The sequence below is a fragment of the Trachinotus anak genome, unplaced genomic scaffold, assembly GCF_046630095.1.
Source record: "Trachinotus anak isolate AG129_WGS33_773 ecotype Australia unplaced genomic scaffold, CSIRO_AGI_Tana_v1 ptg000032l, whole genome shotgun sequence".
Classification (NCBI taxonomy): Eukaryota; Metazoa; Chordata; class Actinopteri; order Carangiformes; family Carangidae; genus Trachinotus; species Trachinotus anak.
The window spans coordinates 21,558,551-21,583,502 of NW_027273883.1; the positions used below are offsets into that span (position 1 = coordinate 21,558,551).

At 41.1% G+C, this 24,952-nt stretch overlaps 1 protein-coding gene across 6 annotated transcripts in view; it reads right to left on the minus strand.

Moving 5' to 3' along the window:
- The window catches only part of LOC139613398 (zinc finger protein 516-like), a 48,106-nt gene that overhangs the window by 15,700 nt on the left and 7,454 nt on the right, over positions 1 to 24,952 (minus strand). For 4 of the 6 annotated variants that reach the window (XR_011686739.1, XM_071470015.1, XM_071470012.1 and 1 more), the window contains exon 2: positions 1,490 to 3,828. Coding sequence is in view for 5 of the 6 variants with exons in the window: in XM_071470015.1 (XP_071326116.1) it covers positions 1,490 to 3,251 (1,762 nt within the window). In the remaining variant the exon portion in view is untranslated. Of the gene's footprint in view, positions 1 to 1,489; positions 3,829 to 20,639; positions 24,902 to 24,952 lie in introns of those variants that run through there. The other 2 variants (XM_071470014.1, XM_071470013.1) reach the window with 2 other exon arrangements.

Below are 24,952 nucleotides of genomic sequence, written 5' to 3' on the forward strand. Positions count from 1 at the left end.
TTTTGGTAAATGCTGAATTCTTATAACTCTTTATACAAGATGGCTTTGTCACAAATATAAATACATTTCATCAAAAATGAATAACAGATTCACCATGTCTTTAAATGTAGTGGATTTTGAATCTGATACAAACTGTACAGTTATGTACAGTTGAGCTCATAAGATCTTAAACCTCAAATGCAATTCCTGCCATCAGACAGCAGGATGTCCGTGGTTTTGGAGAGACTGAATTCTTCACAATACATTTACTACTATAAAAGAAGCTAACCACACCTTAAACTGCTGTAGTTATGTTTCTACTCAAGTCAAATAATCAGTTGTTATACAATAAACATCAGTGAAAAGTAAAAATAAACAAACAGACAGATTTACATGGCAAAGACAGACAAAGGAGAGAAAAACACATATTCACACACAGATAAGGGGGTGAGGGGAGTTTCCTGAGACAGGAAGACCTGAAATAGCACACAGCTCGATCAGGCCTGAAGAAATGTTGCTGCTATTTTTGAATGTCTGTACTAACAGGGAGGAATGGAAACAATCACTACAATTCTTCGCAATCCACTATCCTAACCTGTACAAATAGTGTTTTCAGGGTGTTTGAAAGTTAAAAGACAAAAGCCAGAGATCTGAAGTGCTGCATACACAGGAATTCGTCCTTTAGCATATTTCAGGGGTGATTATGGGTGTTTGCCCTTGCATGGGTAGGTTTCCTTTTTTTTGCTTTGCAGTGTTTATTGGTTGTGGAGGTGAAAAAATGATAGGCATTCCAAAAATGCCCTCTGCTCTACTGACATGCCACTGAAAGGCACAAAGTTTCACTTAACTGTTAGCTTTACTGCTCTGTCATACAAAATGGTCGCATTGTTGTAAACAGCATTTTCAGTAGCAGTTAAAGTTTATTGACCATATTTGATAGTATTTGTGTGCAGCATACTATAAAGGAGGTGAATTCAGATGTAATTTTGATATTTTGCCACATGGTGGCTCCAGTTCCCACTCCATAGAGTGGAAATTGGACTTACATGCATTTCATCAACAGATGTTTACTACAGAATGACAGAGCCATAGGCTTCAAGTGGGAGGCTTGTAAAGGGCAACAGTCATTTCTGCCAGTAAAATCAAACAAATCTACTTATGCTTATGGCATTCATTTACTTGTATGACAGTTATATTTTCCAACTGTTTAATACTAAAAAAGTTAATCCAGTATCTTAAAGACAAAGATACTTAAGATGGTCACATCAGCGACTATAACAAAGCAATCCTTGAGACCATAATCAATTACTATCATTTGACCATATTCTTCATTTATACTGTATGTGTGACGAAATGTTTGGAACAGTGAAAAAAGCTGCAATTCAAATATCATAAACATTTTCCAACCATCCAATTTAAGGTTTGTTCTTTAGCATCCTTACATTGTTCCTTTGATTAAAGATGATCAATTTGAATCAAAGTACAAGAAAAAAAAAAGTTATTGACTAACCTGAAAGCTCTCCAGAGTTTGCAGTACCCATCTCTGAGGCCTGATCACCAAGGGTGGAGGCCGGTGGAGAGTCTCCATACCCTGGGGTGCAAGGCCGGCTGGGGGAGCCTGACTCTGGATCACTGGTGGAGCCCCATCGGTCGTCCCTTCCAGTTCTTTCCTTGTCTCCAACAGATGCCCTGCCTCCATCCTTCCTGTGGACCCGCTGGTGGACGATCATCTGATGACGACTGCGAAACACCTTCCCACACTCAAAGCACTCGTTGGACTTGGACGAAGCTTGTGACTGGGATGGCCTTCGTCGGTCTTGGCGAGATGAAGGCCGATACTCTGAGTCGCTGAGGCTCTCTGGTGTTCGGTCTCCCGACGAGGCATGGCTTCCTAACCCAGAGCTGCTACGTCTGCCTGTGGTGCGTTTCTCTTGACCTTGAAGGACATAACGACTGCTTTCCTTCTCAAAAACCACAGCAGCTCCAGCAAGGGCGTCCTCCCCCATACTTCCTCCCCCATAGGAAGCCTTGTAACTAGGCTCCACTGGCTCCACAACTCTTCCTTTAGTGGCTAATTGCCAGGCCTGGTAACTGCAAACTGGATCTAGCTCTGGGATTCTTTGACCCAGTAACTTCTCACTTTCCTCTTCTCCGTCCAGCATCTTTTCCTCAATAGGCTGGAGGTTTAAGCACTCAAGAAAACGTCTCTTAGCAGCTGGTGAGTCCTCAGCATCGCTGGGTCTGCATTGGCTCCGGGATTTCCTTCCATAGCTGAGACTATGGACCTTATCGTGGGCTCTCAGACTCTCTTTGTTGTGAAACAGGTTCCCACATTTACAGCACATTTGATAAATAGATGTAACAGAGCCAGTAACAATATCAGGATCCTGGGCTACATCGTTGATGGTGGCTGGATGCTCAGCTAAATCTGCTTTTGACCGTGACCTGGACTTGGTGTTGTGCGTTTTCATGTGTGATTTGAGAAACCAAGCTTCACGGAACCGTCGCCCACAAATACGACAGCAGTGATCCAGGATCCCTGCATGTTTCTTCATGTGTGACTTAAGAAACCAGGCTTGGGTGAACACCTGGCCACAGGTCTCACAAGGGAAGGTCCCATCATTCTGGGGTTGGATGACATCAGGTTCTGTCACTGCCTCTTCCTTAACAGCTGTCTCCTCTTCTGCGTCTGCTGTGATGTGGACCTTTTCAATGTGGCTGAGGAGCTGGTCTTCACGCTGAGCCTCGTAGCCACAAAGACGGCAACAGTAAGGCCGCTGGTCAGTAACAGACTTCTCTCTTTTCATGCTCCTTGCAGGCACTTTCCTCCGACTCTCCTCACTACTATCCCCATTGATCATCCGGTTACAGGCAGAGCTGCTCTTAGTTGGACTTGTACCTCCATCAAGACCCTCAGAAACACTCATCTCCTCCTCCTCGGCACCCCCTTCTTCATCCTCGTTGGAGTGATGGCTAGACAGCGTGCCCAATTTATGGCTGCGGATGTGAACTTTGAGGTTGCCCTTCTGAGAGGCCCTGTGGTCACAGTAGGGGCATTTGTAAGGGCGTGCACCTGTGTGGCGTCTCATATGCTGCGACAAAGAACTGAGGAATGGGAAGCTACGTCCACAGACATTGCAGTCATAAGTCCCAGGGATTTTGTCATCCTCACCCTCAATTTCATTTCCATGGTTGGCTTTGTCTCCAACCAGTTTCTCCTTCTGACCTGCTGCCTGGGTCTCCATCACCTCCACACTGTCTCTGGGATTCATGGTACGAACTAACTATCCTGTCAATCTGGCCTTTCACAAGCTCAAAAAAACTTGAAAGTAATGCTATCTGCAGTGGCACATCTAGAGGTGTCTAGCATGCCTTTGTTGGTCAGTAAAAATACTATCTGCCTTCAGTCATCCAGAAATCCAGCTGCTAACACAGCAGCTCACATAGCATTCTCCAGTTACTGGACACCACACCATCTATCCATCTTCATCCAGCACTGTCAGTGAGTCAATGATTGAATCTCTGTGTGCAACTGGCGCTGCAGCTTTAACAATTGTTTAGATGCATGTAGCAGAATGTGTTTCCTAGGCTAATGAATTCCTAGCCTGTAATGTAAAACTGAAATTTCTTTCTCAGAATAAAGTGAAGCTGTCCCTCAATTTCAGGTCATCATTATGTCAGTGATGGTTAGTTTTGAAAGGTTTCTGTGTCAGCATTGTTTATCCACCAAACTTCTGTTCTTCATTTCACTGGCTTCTCTTATCATCCTCTGTTTTTATGTGTATCAGCAGCTTTCAGGTCAGATAACAGTGAGCTCTCTATAGCACGGCTTTCATGTATATCATCCACCTGAGAATGAAAAAGAAAGAGCGAGATGGAGGGAGACAGCAAGAGGGGAGGAATGTGAGAAAAGACACAAGGAACATGTTAGTAAAAAAAACCACTTTCAACTTTCAGCCACAGTCAGTTACCATTTACATACATAGTTAGGTTTGCTGCAGTAGCCTATGTAGGTGGGCTGAATGTGTCATAAGGTAGGCCTGCATATGTTCGTCTGGTAATGTAACAGCGAATTAAAAGGTAGGTAAACCAAGACCTCAGGTTGGTGATCATTATAGGGCAAACCACCAACAGAAATGAAATCTATGACACCTTTAGAGACACATGAATTTGTGCTTTTCATATAAGACTGATAAGACTAAACCACAAGCAATTTATAAGTAAACGTGAAAATGTTTATTCACTTTATACAATTATCTGTGAGTTTGATATTTAAAATCAACTATGGCACCAGTGATAACAATTATTTTTACCCCCATTTCATCGACAGATTGTTTGTAAATTCCCAAACCCATTGTAATTTATATGAGTTTGTATTCACATTATTAAGATTTACTTCAGTATAAATTGAATGTAGGTGGGCTACTATCATGTCTACTATGTATCTGAGGCTTGCACTGTGCACCACCATGCACGTGTGTGTGTGTGTGTGCGTGTGTGTGTGTGTGTGTGTGTGTGTGTGTGTGTGTGTGTGTTGTGATTGTGCATGAGTTGTGCAGGGCTTGGGGGCTCTGACGCCACACTGGCTGAGTTGACACTTTACACAATCAGGATGGTGGTGGTGGTGGGGGTGGGGGTGGGGGTGGGGGGTGGGGGTGGGGGGAGTGGGGGGGGTCATGTTCACATCAGCAAGATCAGCAGTGCCACCATATTCCCTCCCCATACTGGCCTCATGCAGCCGCTTCAACTGACACTATCACATGACAGGGATCTTAAGTACACAACAGGAAGTGGCTCTTCAGACAGTTTGCTTTGTTCTATTTCTCAAACAGGAGTTGAATGGGGTCGGGGAGAGAGTCAAACAGAAAGAGAAAGAGACAGGGTGATAAGAAGATACTTTAACAGTTTTGACTAATTTTATTCTGCATATATTTCCCTCAATGGGTGGAATATTTCCATAATTTGCATATTTTCATTAACAGTTTTCATGTCAGTTGCATCTGCTGTAATTATATACATGAACTAAATTGTATTATGTTATCCATATATCAAAATTGTCATAAGCCTTAACCACATTTAACTATTATGACCTATTGCTATTTCTTGTCGTGAAGTCACAATATTCTTACTAGAATATTTTCACTCGAGGTTAATCACATCTTTTTTTCTTTTTTACCCTGTCATCTCAATAATAAAAACATGACACATTTTATGTACAATATTGGAATCAACTTCTAAAGTCTTTTCAGATAAAGATCAAAACTTTGAAACATGAAAAGAAATTTCTTTGGGAAGCTGAAGTATTAATTTCAGCAGATGCTGGGCCTGTAAGTGTGCACTATATGAAATGTGAGTGACAGCATTATTACAGGCTATTATATAAAGTGCGACAGCCCTTAAGCTGAGTTACTGCCAGCCTCTAATTATAAGTGGATAATTGATCATAATCATAAGAGGATAAGGTGGTGGAGGAGGGAAGTTAGCACAAGAACAATCATATGTCTTAAACTCTCGCACTGAAAATGACTACCCTGCGCCAGAGCCACCTATCTATCTAGAATGATTTATGCTATTGAAATCAGCGCAGCCTCCTGGAGTGCTTAGTAAGCTATATGGCTTCCAGTGAACACCTACTCCTCTAGCCAGAAGGGCTAAAAAGGGCTCACTAGTTCTGTTTGCTTTTGAAAATGCTTAACCTTTTACATTTTAGCCATGCTAAGGGTGTGGCTCAGTGGATGGCAGTGACAGTCAGTCAGTCCATCATTTTGGTCCAGACTGAAATATCTTAACAACTACTGGATGGTTTTCTATGAATTTCTACATACACTCATGTGTCTCAGAGGATGAATTACAATGATTTGGTGATCCCATAGCTTTTCCTCTAGTGCCACCACAAGGTTCACTTTTGTGGTTTTTAGTGAAATATGTTAACTATTGATGGCATACCATGGAATTGGGTACACACATTCATGTCCCACTCAGGCAGAATTGGTGCCACCTGACAAATCTGATCTCCTGACAAAAATAAGCTAGAGAATGAGGTAAACAATGTGTCTACATGTTAGCATTGTCATTGTAAGCTAGCATGGCTGTAAACGCTTGTTTTTAAAGGGGTTATTTGAAAGTTGCCAAACATGGTTTATTGCTGGTAGCAGGTGGTGGTGATTGTCGAGTTTCTGTCTTTATAATACAAGAGGATATATTAAGCCCTCTGAGCAGCGCTATGTTTTCAGGGCAGATTGGAGGCTACAGTGAGGAGTTACTGGAAAGTGATGAGACGGGTCACTGGTGTTGCTGTCCTCCACTGGAAACAGCTCTTGCTGAGTAAAGGAAGTAAGATTGATGCTGAACTTCACTCGTAAGTCACTTTGGATAGAAGCATCTGCCAAATGAGTAAATGTAGATGTAAATGTTTCTCCTAGACCTGTGAGTACATAGCTGTTGTTAACACTTGCTGTGTAGCAATAGTAAAACTTACAAATAGCGCCTCTAAAAGTATTAGTATTAGTTGGCCTATTGCATGTGGGAGAAACAGTACTGTAACTTTGTGGTGTGTGAAACAGCACAGCATGTGCAGTTTTCAGTTTTACTTATTTTAACTCCATGACACCATATTGATTTGTTTTGTTATGTATAGTGTTCATTATAGGCACACAGCTACAGTGTATGACTCGTAGGACTCGTGCCTGTGCCTAAATTACATAAGACATTCAAAAACTGTATATATGATGCATAAAACCTTAAATGTTTCATGAACCTATGAGATTAAGTGAGGAGCCAGAAACTGCACACATCCCTTTGAACAAAGAAGCATGAGTGAATAACAGACAACACACTGACATGATAGAGAATCAGGTGATAATATATATAACAGCAAAATAAGGAAAACAAAGCCGCCCAACTCCACTCATCCATCCACTGTAGTTTTCCCCTCCATCTGTTCCATCTGCTCTCTGTCTCCACATCCTAATATTACTCATTATAACTTAGTAATTTTTTCCAGTTCTGGCGCTAAAAACAGAGGATAATCATCTTATTCCCTGTTAAATGGCCTTGCTGATTGGGGGTCAGGAGGGCTGGGAGGGGGTTGAGACTATTCAACAATAAGCCTGTCATCCACCAGACAGTCACATGTGCAAATTTAAATGTAATGAGATTAGCCAACAGAGGGGAAACAATGCAGGCTCCTTGCCATACAGGCCAAAAAAATTGACAAATTGGCTTAAGGAGGGAGAAACTGTCCAGGAGAGATGGACAAGATTACCAATCATCGAAGTCATCAAAAAAGGGAAGCGGCATCAAAGCTCTATTAAAGCTCACCATGGTACAATAAATGGATATGATGCCTTCCTGAAGCTTGCAGGAACAATCCAGTTTGTAAACCTTGACTGTCATTGACATCCTCCAGCTAATTAACCTCACACACACACGACACACACACAAGGATTAATAAGACAGGAGATAGTGCGAAGCTGAAATTGGGACTGAAATTAGTGTTTTTAGTTTAGTGTGTTTAAATGCTGTATCCTGATAGAAACACTTAACGGTTGTCTTTTTTTTTCCTTAGAACAGTTTAATGCTACTTGGGAATATCACTGCTCTGATATCAGACATGCCATTAATGGACACTTAAGCTGCCCTTCCATGAGTCACTGGGAGTGAGTGGGGGCCTACACTCAGCTGATAATGACTGCTGTGTCAAACACTGCGAAAACTGTTCTTTTTTTCTCCCTCCTCCTTCCATGAGTGCTTAACCTCTGCTGTTCTGCTTTCTGAACGCTGAACCATAGCGGTTGAGGTCCAGCAAGAGGAGGAAATCCGCTCTTATTTTCCCATCCATACACAACCTTTGTAGAGCAGTGTAGCTATTTCTGTATCTGAGACTCCTGAGGTTCACATCTGGAGGGAATCTTGAAACAAACTGTTGTCAAACTGAGCATGCAGGCCAGCGGGGGACATGTTTACAGATGTCAGGTTTCGTGTTTTGTGTTTGTTTTTTTACTTCAGTACTCTCACAAAGCCAGAATTTTGATGGTTTTACAAAAGAAAATTCAGTACTAGCATGATCCCATCATCATATCATGCTGTCCATTAACTAGACCAGCTCTTTACAAGCTTTTGCTGTTTAATATACATTATTTTAGTGGTCAGCCTTTGCTATCTATACCTCTCAACACATTAGGTGGAGTACAGCTGGTCTGAGTGACTTTTTCTATGCCGGTGTTTACTGCAGTCTGCCCAACTGCCCCATCTAGAGGCCACAGGTTCAACTTGCAGAACACATTTTGTGCAACAGTATAAAAAAGTGTCCAGATTTGGTTACAAAAGAGAGATACTGTAGTCTACTATTTAAAATGTTTTGCAGTTTAACAGAGACTCACACAAAAGTTTGGCAGAAGGTGCTAAGCCTCACTCTTTTTCTCCTCTGTGATAGAAAACACTGTCATCCAGCCAGGAAGCGCCTTCATCATAGCAATCATCTCAGAGGCAGCCATGACACAAATCTCCTGCACCCAAGGGTGCGGAGATTGGCTTTCATAACACACTGACTCACTCACACTGTCACCTTATCACTGATAATAACTGTAGGTCGTCCTCGTGTGGGACATCCTTCAGCCCTGATGGGATCTGTTTCCCTCCCACACAGCAGCACAGAGACAAGCATTTGAGGTTAAGAAAAAAATACACAGTGGGGGAAAAATAAAGAGTGGACCTTCTGTTTAAATGCACACACACACATACACACACACACATATACATGCAGGGAAACTGAGGAATCATGAAGCAAAACAGAAGGGGCTTTTAATGTTGTCCACACACATCTTTTGAAAGTCTACATGAGCACACTGTGGGCTTTTAACACTGTTTCATACAGGCAGCATTGAAAGCTTAACGGCCCATACAGAGAGCTGCTCACACACACACACACACACACACACACACACACACACACACACACACACACACACACATGCTGCTTCATGGGGCATAACATACAGAGAGCACTTTACAAAAAACCTTGCTATCCTCTGTACAGTTGCTCATAAAGTGGAGACATTCAGAGGGGATGGTATGGAGTCCTAAACACACACACACACCCCCAACACACACACAGTGCAGACCCAGTGTATTCTCAGACCAATCAATAATCCATTATGAACAAACTGCTCTTCACCTCCCACCCTGCTCTAAACTGGCAGACAAAGAGGTCTGCTGTAAGCTCCACGATGAAGCCAGAGAGGGGTAAGGCACAGCTGGATACACACACACACACGCGCACACACACACACCCACACACACACACCCACACAGGCACATTTTTAGGTGATAAACGTGTCAGCTGTGAAACAAAATTGGAAATGAAACAAAAAAGAAAAAAGCTTTTGCAAACTTTGTGGTTGACAATGTTCTACTTTATATGTTGTTCTGTATACTGTTGATTCAGCTTCACCCAACATATCATAAACTCTATTGGGAGTCAAAAATTCTATCTATCTATCTATCTATCTATCTATCTATCTATCTATCTATCTATCTATCTATCTATCTATATATCTATCTATTTCGGTTGTTGTTCTGCTCTGGTATGACTTGTTTTGGTCTAGATTTAGCTGATTTGTGGTGCTTTTTGTTTAACTCTGATTTGGGAAAAGAAATTAAGTATATACACAGTGCACATCCCTGACCACACTTCTGTCATATGAAAAACAACTAGTGAGGCCCAAATGCTAGCATATGCTTATATCTGTTCATATAGCAGGTATCCAGGTCACAAGGAAATCCTGTATAGTTTGACCATAGTTTGACAGGTTGTCTCTACTTTGACATGTTTGACTGCACTTTCAGCTCAACTTTGACTCCATGTTGACTCCACTTTACGTCTGATCTAGGAGTATTTTAGGTTTTGTCTACAACTGATTTCAGTTCAGTTTGGGCTGTTATAGTTATGTTATAGTTTTCCCTCTTGTTGGGGTCTGTCCCTGGTCTGTCAGAGCAGGTCATGCTCATAAGCAGGAAGATCAGTGGGGGGCCTTGTGGCATTGTTGGGGTCTCCAATTCCCATCCTATCCCTAGTTTCATCCCTACCCCCCCTCCATCCCTTAAACCCAGCCAGAACAATAGAGGGGGTCCACGCTGTCTGTCCCTTCTCAAACCCCCCTTCGATAAATAGGCTGAGAGGGGATCCTGCCTGCCTACTCTATTTGCGTGAGAAGGGCTTTTGGATAGAAAAGAGTTTGTGTCTATGTGTGTGTGTAGGAAGTGGCAGGTGTTTGGGTCAATACTGTCATGTTACATTTTGGTGACCAGTCCATGCTAGTGGGATTACTGGAGGGTCCGGAGAGGAAGGGGACAGTTCTCATCCCTGTAGAGTACACCACAGAGTACACTACACACCAGTATTCTGGAAACAGTTACCTCTTAAGACCGACTGGTTTTCAGTATGATTGGTTTGCACCTGTAAGTTGCCCTTTGACTGTAGCACTATGTCACTTAAAAAAAAAAATTCCAGTTTCACAACAGCTTGAGTCTCTGAGTTAGGATCAAATTAGAATTTTAGAAAATTATATATATTATCAATTTTTGTTTGTTGTCGATTGTTTATTCTTAATAATAGCACAAAACTGATCAACAAGGACTAGAGTGATCAACATGGAATGATACCTGCTGCTATGATTTATCTCAGCCTGCTCTGTCTGCTCTCTTGGGCCCGACCATCTTCAGGTTCCTCTGGGACTCTATGTGTTTGCATGTGTGTGTGTGTGTGTGTGTGTGTGTGTGTGTGTGTGTGTGTGTGTGTGTGTGTGTGTGTGTGTGCACGCATGCTTCCCTCCCCCCTCCCTCTCAAACTCTGCCTGTTTTTCTCACACCGCTCGTTAACCCCTGGGTGCTCCTGCCCATGGAGCCCCCCTTCCCCCTGAAGCACAGCAGCATTCCTCTTACACACACACACACGCACACACACTGAGATCTACTGTCACTGTGCAGCTCAGACTCAACTATCATTACACGGATCTTAATTGCCTTAGAGTTCACAAACAACAGCTACAGTCACTGCATAAACTCTTCTTTTACAGGATTGTCGTTTTTAATCGTTCATCTCCAAACACTTAAACCCAACTTAAACCCTGGCCCAGACCTTCATTTCGCCATAAACCTAAATCCAAATCTTAATCCTAAACTCTTGGACTAGATTTAAAGATGATCAAAATGTGCTTATGTAACAGGATCTTGCTCATTTTGCTGAGAAGGAGAGACATTTAAGGACACTCAGACATTCATGTTCTATACAAATATGAACAAGTCATTCAGAAAGTTATAATCATACTTAATTCAAGTTTCATCGTTTTCTGTTCCAATCCATGCAAATAGCTACTTAACCAGTTCCCCTCTATGCTTCCCCTTGCTCTGAAATGAAAGGCATTCAGGGGAAGTGTAGGCCAGAGCAGGTTGGACCAAAAACAGACCAGGAGCAAAGGTAAAACTGCAACTTGTTGGTGTAATAGCGGCAAAAGCAGAAGAGGCACTCTTCTCCGTCATCTCTTTTCACTCCATGCCCCAACTGTCCACTCTTCTCACAACTCTCCCGGCTGCCCCCCCCCCCCCCCCCCCCCCCCCCCCCCCCCCTTCCTCTGTGCTCTCCTCCATCCATCTGCAGCCCCGAACAACCTCTGCAACTGAACCTAAATCAGTCTCTCTGAAGTGTAATTAGACCGGCGACCTCAAAGCTGGCCACCAGTCTTTCACACTGTCGCACCTTCTGATATAACCGTTTTATTTTGCTGCTCGTTGCGGGGAGATGGCTCAGTGGTTACTCACACTCGCACTCACGCTCACACACACACACACAAATTACATCAGGGAAGGGGTTTGATCCAGTGGTGCAGTATAAGTGGCTAAAATGTTCTTTTAGCAACACAGAGCATACATTTCAAACTAATCATACATACATCTTTGGTCCAGTATAAGTGGCCCAGACAGCAGCATTACATTAATGACTCACAGAATTAACATTAATTGCTGATAAAATCTATCACAGAAAGTTGTCATTTCACACAGCAGGATTTATGTGAGAAGGCTGTATCCCATCAGCACACCAGCTGGCTACCAGAAGGAAAAAACAGCATTTCAATCTTTGCTGCTCATTATAGGGCATCATTTTATAGGAATCTGACTTGTCAGTGACCACCTAGAATGATGACACCAGACTCACCTCCACATCATTTTAAGAATGCAGCTTATTTGCTACTCAGCACAACAGTTTCAGTTTATCTAAAATGTAAAAGCATGGAGCTGTCAGGTCAACCTTCTACTGGAGAACCAAAAAGGATTTTGGTGTCTTTTCCCTAATAGGTAAAGTGACTGTCAGTGCACGCTTTATTAAGGAACATGCATTGGAGTATTGCATTGGCTCTCTGTGTATGAATACAGTGTGTCTGTTTGAGTTTTCATTGCCTACTCATTTAGTTGGTTACTTGCTTTTGTTACTTGCTCTGTGCCTTTCTTTCAAACCTGTCGCCTTGAGGCGAAATCTGAAGAACACATCCTGTAAGTTATCAAGAGGAGATATGAGAACATAACAGGGCAACAGATCTGCTTTTGACTCTTCCTTGCTGCCTGCACACAAACACACACACACACACACACACACACACACACACACACACACACTAGCAGGCAGGATGGGAGGGTTTCCACAGAAATCTCCTGATGGCTCTACTACAGAAAGATTGTGTGGGCTCAAACAGGCAGTTGTTGTTGTTGCGAGGTGCTTCACACACTGCTCTAAAGTACAAACACACACACACACCAAAAAATACACATACACATTAAGCTATAAAGAAAAACAACTCCAAACAAAGTAACCTGTGGGTAAAATCCAATTTCAGCCCCTGGAAAAAGTGCTATTGTGTACAATACATTGGATTGGGTATTGAAACCTCTCTGTATGTGATTTCACAGAAAATAAAAAGCAATGCTATACAGATTCACGATGAATTACTTTATGGACACCACAGAGACACAATAAATCCCTATAGGATCATGAGAGACACATTACAGGAAATGTATTTTGATGATATAAGAGATAAAACTACCATATACGATGTTATGACCACTATAAGTCATCAGTGTGTCACTGAACAAAACCACCAAAGTCATACTGTTAACATACATTCACAGATTGTGGTAATATCATAGTCATAGATATAGGCAATGTGGTGGAAATCACAATCACAATATTAATAAAACTATATTTTGTTTCAATATTGATTTATATCACAATATGCTGGATTACAACTCTACATGCACGCAAAACAAGAACATCAACTACTTCTGTTGGTTTTTCATTACAATTTGCTTTGAATAGTACATAGGCTATAAGCACTCCAGCTTACTACTGAGAACCACAAGACAAGGCTATGTGTAAATAGGAAGTAATTGAAGAATCAATGGAAAGACACAAGTAGGGAAGCAAATAATTTGCACCTATCTCAGGCTTCATGAGTCATAAATGTACAGAGAAAAGGAAGAAAATACCAAGAAGAAGTTGAGTTCATGGTGAGCTCAAAGTTCAGTCAGCTGAACACAAACAACCGGCACATAGACACAAACGGTGCTTCCAACCTTACGGTTAATGGTCCATCAGTCGAATTTGGGTGAATGATGGTTTCTGTCTGGACAAACCTTAAAGAAGCCATTTGTAAGTTTTGGTATTGCCACATAGCCAGTGTTAGCATTAACAGCTGTTTACTCTCCAGCCTAGGAGAAATGTTGTGAGTTCTTTTACTTGTCATGAGCTGTCTCCAGCGGTGGAACGCAACCCTCTTGTTTTGCTTCTATTTCTATCACTTCATGCACTGAAGTTAGCATGTTAAGCAGCTAGCCCCTGACCAGGTGGACTGTCCCGTCTTTTTCCGATACTGAGTCACTGTAGCGTCCGGTTTGCCCTGAATAAGTAGTGCTCCTCAGAGGGAGTATTATAACCTCTTGTATTATAAAGACAACAGTAAGTAAACAGCTCTTAATGCTAACACTGGCTATGTAGCAATAGCAATAGGAGTGTTATAAAGAGCTCCTTTAAGACAATGTATAATGTTGGTAGATGATACCATAAAACTACATTAAAATAATAAAAAAGAGCAAAGACATACTGTAAGGGAAATAGGGGGTAACAGCTAGCCTGGCTCTTTCAAATAATAAAAAATCTGCCTAAACTACCTCTTATAAAAACAATGTGGAAAAGAACTCACAATTTATTGTAGCTTGCCAGAAATAGTCTGGCACATGACCAGGAAACAAACAAGATATAACATGTAATTAATGAGTTTTACCTCATTTAGTCGGTGGATTTTGTCACCTTTGAACAGAGCTAGCCTAGCTGTTCCAACAGGAGATAAGGTGCTGGTCTTAGCTTCTGTACAAACATGACAATGGTATTGATGTTTTCATTTAATTCTTGGCAATAAATCAAATAGAGTATTTCCTAAATTGTCGAACTATTCTTTCAAAAGAGATAAAATAAAAAAAGATCATTGTAATGAGGTCCCAATAAATGTAATATTTTGTTCTACAGACATACTTTCAGTCCCTGTGGGCTTATTATGGGCATTTGAAAGTTCACTAAGGTCACCATAAACTCATTATTGACTATCATAAGTCCCTAAAGGAATATTCTAGGAGTGTTTTTGTTTGTGTGTGTGCGAGCCAGTGTGTGTGTCCTGAAACATCTGCCCAGGATTTCATAGCCAAAAATAATAAAAAAAATAAAATAAAAAAAAGAAACACCACACAGGAACTGGGGCTGCTAGATGAGAATAACAAACGTCTTTTATACAGGACACAGAGTTTTTCTAGAGAGTGCACTGAAGCTACATGACACATTTCTTTCATACGCAGGCTGACAGGCATTACCGTGAGAGAGAGCTTATGAGGCTATGTGGTCGTGATGGATGGCTGTATAAAAAGAGCCGGAGATCCCATCTGGGTCACGTCTTATCAGGCTGACTGATTCACATTGATGAAATCATGCCGGCTTGTTAACCTGCCCAGTGGAAAAACTCTAAACTAATACTGAGGAAAACAAGGCAGCATCTGAAGAGAGATGCATGTCAAGGAGAGTAGAAAAGGCAGAGCAAATAATGAGAGGGAGGGCAGCAGAGGGAAGATAAGTGGTAAATAGTGATGTAAAGTCACGGCAGGAGATGGATTGGGATAATAAGAGCTGACTGAGAGGGAGAGAGAGGGAGATTTGAGAGATCGAGGCAGACATAGAGCAAGAAAGAGAGAGAAATGCAGGCTGTGGCTGCACGCTGCAGAAAATGTCCATCATACAGGAGTACTCTGACTTCTTTGGAATTTGGACTAATGATCACCACTGTCTAATGAGAAGATTATTACAAAAACAAATGTGTCTCTCTGGTTATTAGCTCTGTCTGGTGTTTTGTCACTCAAACTTTCATTAAAAAGGGATGATGAAACACTTAGTACCAGACTACACAGCTTGTTATGACATATATTCTTTGCAGAGTAACCGCAGCACAGGAAACTGGCCAGGATCCACTCTCTCAACATTCATCCAATAGTCCTACAGAGACAATCTGCTAGTATAGTTACAATCTTAACCCCCCACCCTCCAATCAAGCTACACTGTGCAGTGCAAATGTAGGTGTGTGTGCAACAGTATGTATGTGTGTGCTTGTGTGAGGGTGGGTGGCTGTGTGTGGGAAATGGTGAGCTCTCAAGAAAATTTGAGTTACTTTTTCCTCTGTTTTGACAGATGTTTTAGTTTAAAAACGCAACAAATCAAAAATATATTCCACTTAAGATATTTCCAATCAGTGTGCCTACGCAACCTGTAAAAAAACCTGCCTAATTCCAATGTCTGTAATGACGGAAAACATCTGTCTCCCGAGGTTTGACTAGAAAAGACAATGTCATGAAAGCAGCTACTAAAAATGACGTCGGCTGCGGTGTGACAGGTTTCTTTACAAAATATGACAAAGAACGAAGAAAAACAACACCTACATAGATGACATATAAAGTTCAAAATACAAAAAGAATTGCAGGATGACTAAGTGAATTACATCCAAAAGATATGATTGAAAATCACGTGCTGAAAGATATAAATGCAGCAAAATAAGGGGGGAAAAAAAACTCCACTATGTACCAGATTCAGCCATACCTCTGGTTCATTTTCCCTTCTGATGCAGGTGGGCTTAAGAAAACCAGATCACAGCATCCTGTCGATAAACAAGCAGCATTCCTCAACCCGTCTGCTTGCAATAAAGCTCACGGGCACAACCTGATCTGCACCAGTTGCTGTGTTTAGACAGTAGTGGGTTTACCAGATTGGCATCTGGCAGCATGCAGCACCTACACTGCCATGAATGTCAGGCTGACAACCTGTCTGGTAATGGGCTACATAATGTCAGTGGGATATTAATGGTAACAAATTGCTGTCAATTAAAAATTCCAGCTTTTATTCCCAATGGAGGAAACTGTCTCCCATAGGCTTTCACATGGGGTAAAAAGCAATCACACAATAACATATTATACTGAATAAATCACTTTGAACTCAAAGAATTTATTATTTTTTTTTATTATTTATTTCATAGCCATTTCCTTAAGGCTGTGTAACTATTTGTCCATATAGTGGTGTTATTGTAGCTCTTATTTTGAAAATGTATTGCAAAAAATATACTGCGTGGTTTGTCTAGCACCACACTGATAGAAGAACAGAGTTTGTAACTATTTTATTTCATATTGTGATTGATATTTAGTGAAGTTATGAAATCTGTCCATAGTCTTATCAAATTTGAAAGTGAGTATCTTTAAACTAGCAAGAATGCTATTTTAGCTAAATACACCTCAGTTTTCCAGGTGTTTTTACTGTAGCCAGTGCCATTATTCGGTTGCCATTTGTGGTTTTGGGTGAAACACTTGACATCTATTTGAATGAATTGCCACGATATTTGATATAGACATGAGAAAGAGTTTTAATGACATTTTTCTTGTTGTAATCATCATTACCTCAAAATTTCAATTGTTCAATACTTTGGTTTGCTACTAGTTAGTAAATGTTAGCATGCAAAGAACTAACACGGTGAATACGATGAAAATGATACCAGCTAAACACCATCTTGTTATTGTGGGCATTGAGGGCATCTTAGAATGCATATGTTAGCTTTTAGTTCAAAGCAATATACTCTATCTAATAAAAAGCTTTTGTGAAGTTGAAGAGTTAGACTATCATTAAGCCAGGGATTTATATATACTACTTACTAATAAATAAGGTCAACAGGGATACTAAGATCAAGTATTGGTAGCAGTTGTCACTGTGGTAGTAATACTAGCAGTGGTATATCAAAGACACCTTTGTTAGACAGGAATGTCATGTCTATGGAGAAGTCATACCAGCTCTGCTTAAGGTTTCTGCCTCTTAAGAGGAAGTTTGTTGTTGCCACTGTTGCCAAGTGCGTGATCATAGTGGGAACTGTTGGATCTCAGTAGCCAATATTATAAAAATTATGGTCTATACCTGCTCTTTATGAAAATGTCCTTGAGATAACTTCTGTTGTGATTTGGCACATTCATTTTCAAAACTGTGCAAAACAGCACAAAGTATCAGCTCCACTCTGCACCACACATAATGTACAACTATTACCTCAGAGGAGCAAGGGAGGGTAACAAAAGAGAAAGCAAAGGTTGCATCAAGCAGTCATGTTTGTGCAGCTTTCCTTAGAGAGAGCAGGTGCTTCCAACGGGAGTTGCCTGCATCAGTCAGACAGCAAAACAGCCATTTAAACCAGCCAGTCAGCCACCACTAAAAACCAACAGGCCTGTTACACAAGAAATAAGCGACAGAGGATTACGCACACTGTCATTCTCTCCACATCGCACCAGTGGGCAGCTTTACACAACACACTATGCCAAACACAGACTCAAAGACTGATGGATGGGGTTACTAAAAATGGATACGACTCACTTCTAAAGACACATACACGCACACAAAAAGAGAGAGACAGCCTGCTGGTAAAGTTGTGTCCATTTGCATGAATCTATGATCAGCAAATTGAATTGTGCTGTGGGTATGAACTCATCTTAAAAAGAGATGGTTTGAGATGACCAGACAGTATTATGAAAGTAGTTCCACTGTAATTACTGTATCAACAGCAGCAATTAGGAGCTGCACTTGTTGAACAAGGTATTTTGAATTGTTTCCACACAATGTGGACAAAAACTTGTTTTAATATTGTATGATATAAATGCTTATCTAAGCATTTAACACCGAATATTTTGAATTCGCCTCAAGATTTTTATATAAAATAATGTCAGTTGTAAAAATACTGAAATTTAGCAGAAAATGAGTTGATGCTGGAATTAAAGTGTTGGCTGTACCAGCCTTCATAAATCTTAATACATACTAGTATAGCACACAAAATTCCACCTCAGATCTATCTGGGACAATGGTGCCTGTGGAGCCTGCTGTCTAGGTATTTAAACCTAAGCATACCAACTGCTTGTGGGGCTCCTGGCACAAACCTAGGTTTGATATCAGTATTAACAAGGAGTCACATCAGAGTATGCTCAGAGCCCAGCTATATCCTTAAATAACCACGTTAAGAGATGGTGCCCCTATGGCATGTTCAATTTGGGTTTAATGTACATTTCAAATAAGGATTTCTCAGTCAAGTTAAGATTAAATTTGCTTTTATTTACATGAAAATGCAGATATGGTGTTCCCAGCTCTTATTCTAGATGAGAAGCTATGGCCATGGCTAAAATGAACCCTGCCTGGCCTCCTGCTGGAGAAGTAAGAGATTAAGACACCATAAATGGGTCAGATTTTTTGTGATTTATTGGGGTTTGTTTTTTAGGGAAGACAGGCTTTTGTGGCCATCCTTAAGACCATTAATTAGGTGATTTTGTGGAGTTGGTCAGGTATAATCTGATGGGATTAACGGCTGTGCTCTTTAAATAGAGTTCTGCAGCCTGGGATTAGATGATCACAGCCAGTCAGCCTCAAGAGCGACAGATTTTCATCTCTATGGTTTTAGCTTAAGGGAAAAAACCTAAAAGCAGTTACTGGGATGATTCAGTAGGCAACAATGCTGTATATAGATGTTTGTGTCTGTGCGCACAACTCAAAACATCATGGAATATTTAGATGGAAGTGTAAAGTGTGTGAATGAAGTGGGATATCTACTCTTTAGGTCTCACTCATTTGTTCCTGGATCTCAGCTGATTATACTGGAAAACTCCAGTCTTAGGATGGTGTTTGGCTGGGGTGGTGCGTGTGAGGCTGGGGTTGGGGAGTTGGGGGTGGAGATGGGTGGTGAGGGAGGAGGGGGCACCACCAGGGGCCCCTACCTTCCTCCCCTCAACTATCCTCCTCACATCTGGATACAATGTGGGAACAGGGCACTGAGGCCAGAGGGATAGCTGAAGGGAGGGTGTTAGTGTGCTGGGGGATTCTTTACAAAACATCAAGAGCCAATGGAAATAGATGGTGGTGCTGCTGTTGCTGCTGGTGGATATGGTGCAGTGGGGTTGTGTGTGTTGTGGTGGTGGTGGGAAAGAGGGGAGGTGGAGGGGTACTAAAAAGCTCCCTGTCTTTGGTCTCTTCTTCCCTGTGTACTTGACTGCAAGGCCCTCAAGCAACAGACAGACAGAGAAGCAGCTGGGAACTGAGGTAAGTAGCAAACAGCAGCCCAGGAAACACAGTGAGAGAGCACAAATCTGGACAAGGTAAAAATCTGGTGTTTCTACTCTTTAACGGGGTAAACAGACGCGATACAACATTATTATCACTGCAGGTTTAGACTGCCATGCACACTTTTAAATGCAGTTATTGAGCTCCACTCTTGATTGGAAACAGGGGAGTTAAAGGAATGTGCTTACAAACAGCCACTGTGCACAAACAGAGGAGATTTAAAAGAGTAATTAGCATTGCACTTCTATAACGTTGTCAGTTTCATGATGGCCAGTTAAAAAAATGTTTCATCACTGACGCAGCAAAACCAGAGATACTGGCTAGTTTATTCCACACATTCTTCCTCCTTGCTGTCTATATTACCCACAATGCAATGAGACCACAGACTTCGACTTTGGTATGAGAGTTGGGTGTGTTATGCTAAAAGCTCACTACCTTCAAACGGCACACTTCAGCACCACCTGACGCTGACTCAGATGACATCACTTGAGGCAGTTCATCAGACTTTGTGCAGATCCTTCTGGAGCCACAAAAGACTTCACACAACAAACATGTTCTACGTGGCTGTACTAGGCCATTCCCCTGGACCTATGAGCAGTCCTTAACGCGTAAAATCAGTGCACTTTCCCTTTAATATTATTCACTGCATCCATCTTGTCAAACACAAAGCCATTTAGATGAAAAGTGAAATTCATCTCTACAATCTGTTTTGCCAACCTGAGCAAAGCGCAGGCAACTACTGAACAACTATACTGAAATACTCCTATAATGTAACGTGCATAACTCGCAGTCATAACAACACTGAAGCGGCTGAGAGATGAGGATTTCTGCTATTTTTGTCTAATACTGTCTGTGATTTTTTTTCCCCACATATTCATAAAATAGAGATAGAATAACAGGAGAAGGTTGAGATAAAAAAGAGAAGGCTTTTACTTATTATTCCTCTTACCTTCCTTGCTGAATAGAAACCCTCAGAATAGATGACGAGTGCACATGGCCTGCAACCTGCTCCTGCATCCAGCATGCATTCATCTTGCATGCGCGCTTGGTGTTCATCTGTATCTCTGGATTTGGGGTGAGCTCATTGGCCCCTGGGCGACCCTCCTCCCCCTCCTCCTCACCTCTGTCCTCAGTGACCCTAAAGCCTGCTTGACCCTGCCAGAGCTGCTGCCATTACTATCTCCTAAACCCTGTTTCCTCATGTCTGTTTATTCCCTTCCTTACAAAAAAATGAAGAGAGTAAGACTGGGATAGTGATGGTTCCCAAAGCGGGGTTAAATTTCACTGCACTTTAATTCACAGGGATCTCAGACTGTCACAAGGAATGCCCAAATTTGGATTTTCCACTTCCTCCATTTGGCTGATAATAAAGCTTTTACACTGCACCGTTACTATTTTTAATTCTTGCGACTCATTTTGAGACAGCCAACAGTTTCTGGCAGAAAAGGAGAAGTCAAACTGCCCCTATATTTCCATATGAGTGAGTCTGACCTTTCTTTGTTATTTTCCCACAGAAAAGGGATGTAACAATAGTGACATGTAGGCAGTGTTTGGTCAGTGCTGCTCATTTAGAAAGCAGTGTAATCTCTACTAATTGGTGTTGATTTTATAAATCAAAATCTCTTAATTGACAAGTCTTTGTCTTCGTCTTTCTGGCCTATTACGATTGTGAAAGCAAACATTTTGACAGGATAACATCCAAACTTCCATCCATCCTGTACCTCCTCTCTCCCACTCACTGAAAGGCATCGGGGCAAGGTTAGGCTGACATCAGCGGCTAACGATCAGTTCCTCTGTGGGCTGAATGATTAGCTACAGTAGCCTGGAGACATTTCCAGCTTGTTTCCCTAAGTTAGTCAGACATGCAACATCACTGCCTTTCAGTCTGCACTAACTACATCCACTCTCCTCCATTCTCTCTGACTCTGAACAAAAAAGAGAAAAAAGACTTTTACAGACTGATAAACGATGCTAACAATGTAGTGAATGTGGGGCAGTTGAAATGAAGCGAAAACAGAAGAGGAGCATTCAAGTTTGTCGTATTTTGAGTTGTTTTAATACTCAAATGGAGCAACAACACTAGTTCCTTGAGGGAAATAAGACAATACTTTGTGTGTATGTGTGTGTGTGTGTGTGTGTGTGTGTGGTGTGTAAAAGGGAGGAGTAGGTAGTGGTCTATTTGCATCAAAGTGAAACTAGAGTGAGAATGAGAGTGAAATTTTTTTTGTGTGTTTCCAACTGAAGTCCTCATGTCATGTCATTTCTGCTCCCTACTTCCCAGAATTCACTTGTAAGTCAAATCTTTGATTATTCTGTTTATGAAGATAATGCTCCAATGGTTTGTGTCTGCACATCTGATGAACTTTATTTTTAACTTTATTCTAAAACAGCTGCAAACAAAGCATGACTTCCTGTGCATTAGAGGATTTTCTCATAAGAAAGAACCATAAGAATAATCTTTATTAGTATAAATTAAGGCCTCTTTATTTATTTATTTATTTATTCACAGACTTAATGTAATGTTTTCTGTTTATTCCCATTTAGAGTGTGTTTATTATCTGGAGCAGGATGGTGAATGCTAAAAAGGAGCCTCTCCTGCTTAGGAAACAGCTCACCCAACCCCCACCCCACCCTTACAGCCCTCTGGGCTGCTGTGAGTTTGGATTAAGTTTGGTTGCCATGTCCCCTCCCTACCATGGCCGACTGTCACCCCTGCAAAACACACACATACACATACACACACACACAGACACACACACACACACAGACACCTACATGCTAAGTTTGCATATAATCTAGTGACCTATCACATTTGAGGAAGAGACAGAGAGAGATGAATAGACCAGATATATGAGGCAAGAAGAATGCAGATACAAGAAAAGCTGGTTTTACAAATGATTATGTATAGGATATAAGTATAAGATGCACTGTGTAAGATATAAAGGAATATGCTTCAACTGATCTATTTTACATGCTTTCAATCATTCAGAGTGCTGTGTATGATGTTGGTTAAAAGGATAATATGTACCGAGACATTCATTTTCTAAAAGTAAAGGAGTGTTTATGTAACAGGATTGGCAGCACCCTCTCTTAAATTCCCATTTTAATGCGATCTAATTAAGGTATGAGTGCATGTGTGTTTTTGTGGTGTGCAGGATATGTGGTGTGTGGTGTGGTGTGTGTGTGTGTGTGTGTGTGTGTGTGTGCACGTGCGCAAAGCAGTGGATCAATAATGGTAGTCTACTACAGTGACATCTGGGCTGGACAAAGAGTGCTGTTCCTTCCCCCGCCAGTTCTCCCCTTCCCTCTCTCTCTCTCTCTCTCTCTCTCTCTCTCTCTCAATCCCTGATCACAGCCACGTGGTTCTCTGGGCTATTTCTCCCAGCTAAGCTTATTTCTCTTCTTTAATCCCGCAGCAATCACAGCAACAATGCCAAGCGTCGGTTCATAGACACAGGCAGAAATCTATTAACTATGATCACTATGTCAGCTCAAACCTGATAAGCACTGCTAATGAATCCAGCACATTCAGCTCAGCACTGTGTGCTAGTGATTGTTATTTCATTGGATCATCAATATTGTGCAAGATGGGAAACCGACGTGAGTGACGGTGATGGATAATGCAGCTTGTAATGTGGTTAATGTGCTTTCATTTGAACTGAAGTGAGATTCTGTTTTCTGTAAAACTCCAACACATCCTATTCAATTCAACTGATGAAATCTATGCACTGGCGAGGAGCTCAAAGGCTGCAGGACCATACTGCTGTGACTGCCCTCAGTTAACACAAACAGGGTTGCTCTGATAAATGGGGTCGATATCCAACCATGATTATCAGATTAACAGCCACTCAGTGTGGTCCGCCTCAGATTTGGTTCTTGTCTTTGCACAACTACTGAAATTATTATTTATTTAGTAGAACCACTGGTAGCCTGACCAGGCTATTCTCATTTGGATTATTTGCAGGATTCAAACAGCAATTATTGCACGCACACACACACACACACACACACACACACACGTGTGAGATGAAGATGACCATGACCAAACACAAATGCAAAAAGTCGTGAACTGCTTTCCTTTTACTGGCTCATTTAGAATGGCCACACAGTCATTTCAGTAATGGCTGCAAATACTATGTTTTATTGGCTGTAACTTATGGGATAAGTAGTTTTACTACTCAAGCATACAGTTGAGAAAAAAAATCCAATTAGAAAAAAAGTTTGCGACTGAAGAGCAGGTCTGTTCATCTTGTTTACTTCAACATTCAATTTAATTCAATGTTGACTCTATTTAATAACTTGGATTCAAATTTTAATTGATGTTGTCATGAATTGTTTTGCAATAAGGTGTCAGTGTCAAACAGCTGTGGATAGAAATGTAGCCTTTTGTAACACCTATTGAACATTTAAAACTAATTAATGTAGCAACAACTAATTAGTGTGGGTTTTTTCCACACCCACATTCAGCTATTGTCACTGTGACACATATAAATAACACTGTCATCTCCTTATCAGTTAGTTAGTCTGGTGAAGGAACAGAGTGAAAACATCATTATATAGCTATATTAAATAATTACAGTAAACACAACTGTCAGAATGACTAAAAGTTTGAATTCTGCAATTTAAATCACCTTAATTGAAAATTTCAAGGTCATCACAAAGAATGTGGTGAGTGAGCCATGTGGTTGCCATTGAGTTGAAATTTTATGTTTTGGTATTTTATGTTTTATACCATATTTTAATATGCTAATATTAATATTGTTTTTTTTCCTCAATGGGACTTCCTGATAAAATAAAAGGAAAATAAAAAATTATGTGCAGTATAATAATGTAATGTGTGGCTTTTTTTTTTTTTCATTAGAGTCAATGTCACTTTAAGATTTGGTCACTGCAATTTACTTGCTTTTTTAGACTTAATGCTCCCCACCAAGACTGGAGTAAATGAAGAAATAAATGTGGATACTGTGCTATATGTAAATAATTTCCTTTGTGACAAAAATGTCAACTTTTTTTTGCAAATGTACATAGACCTCTAGTGACCAACTCCCATGATACCATACTGTGTCAGAGGGGTTTTCCACCACAGCAACGATGAATTTCTGGAGAAAAAGCTGAAATCTTTCTCATTGCAGTAGTTTGAAGATAAAAATAACAAAATGAAGCAAAAAATACCAACTATGGGCTGCTTCAATGATTAAGTACCAGTGTATGCAACAGTTGAGCCCTGTGCAACCCCCCCCCCCCCCCCCCCCAGCCCCCCCC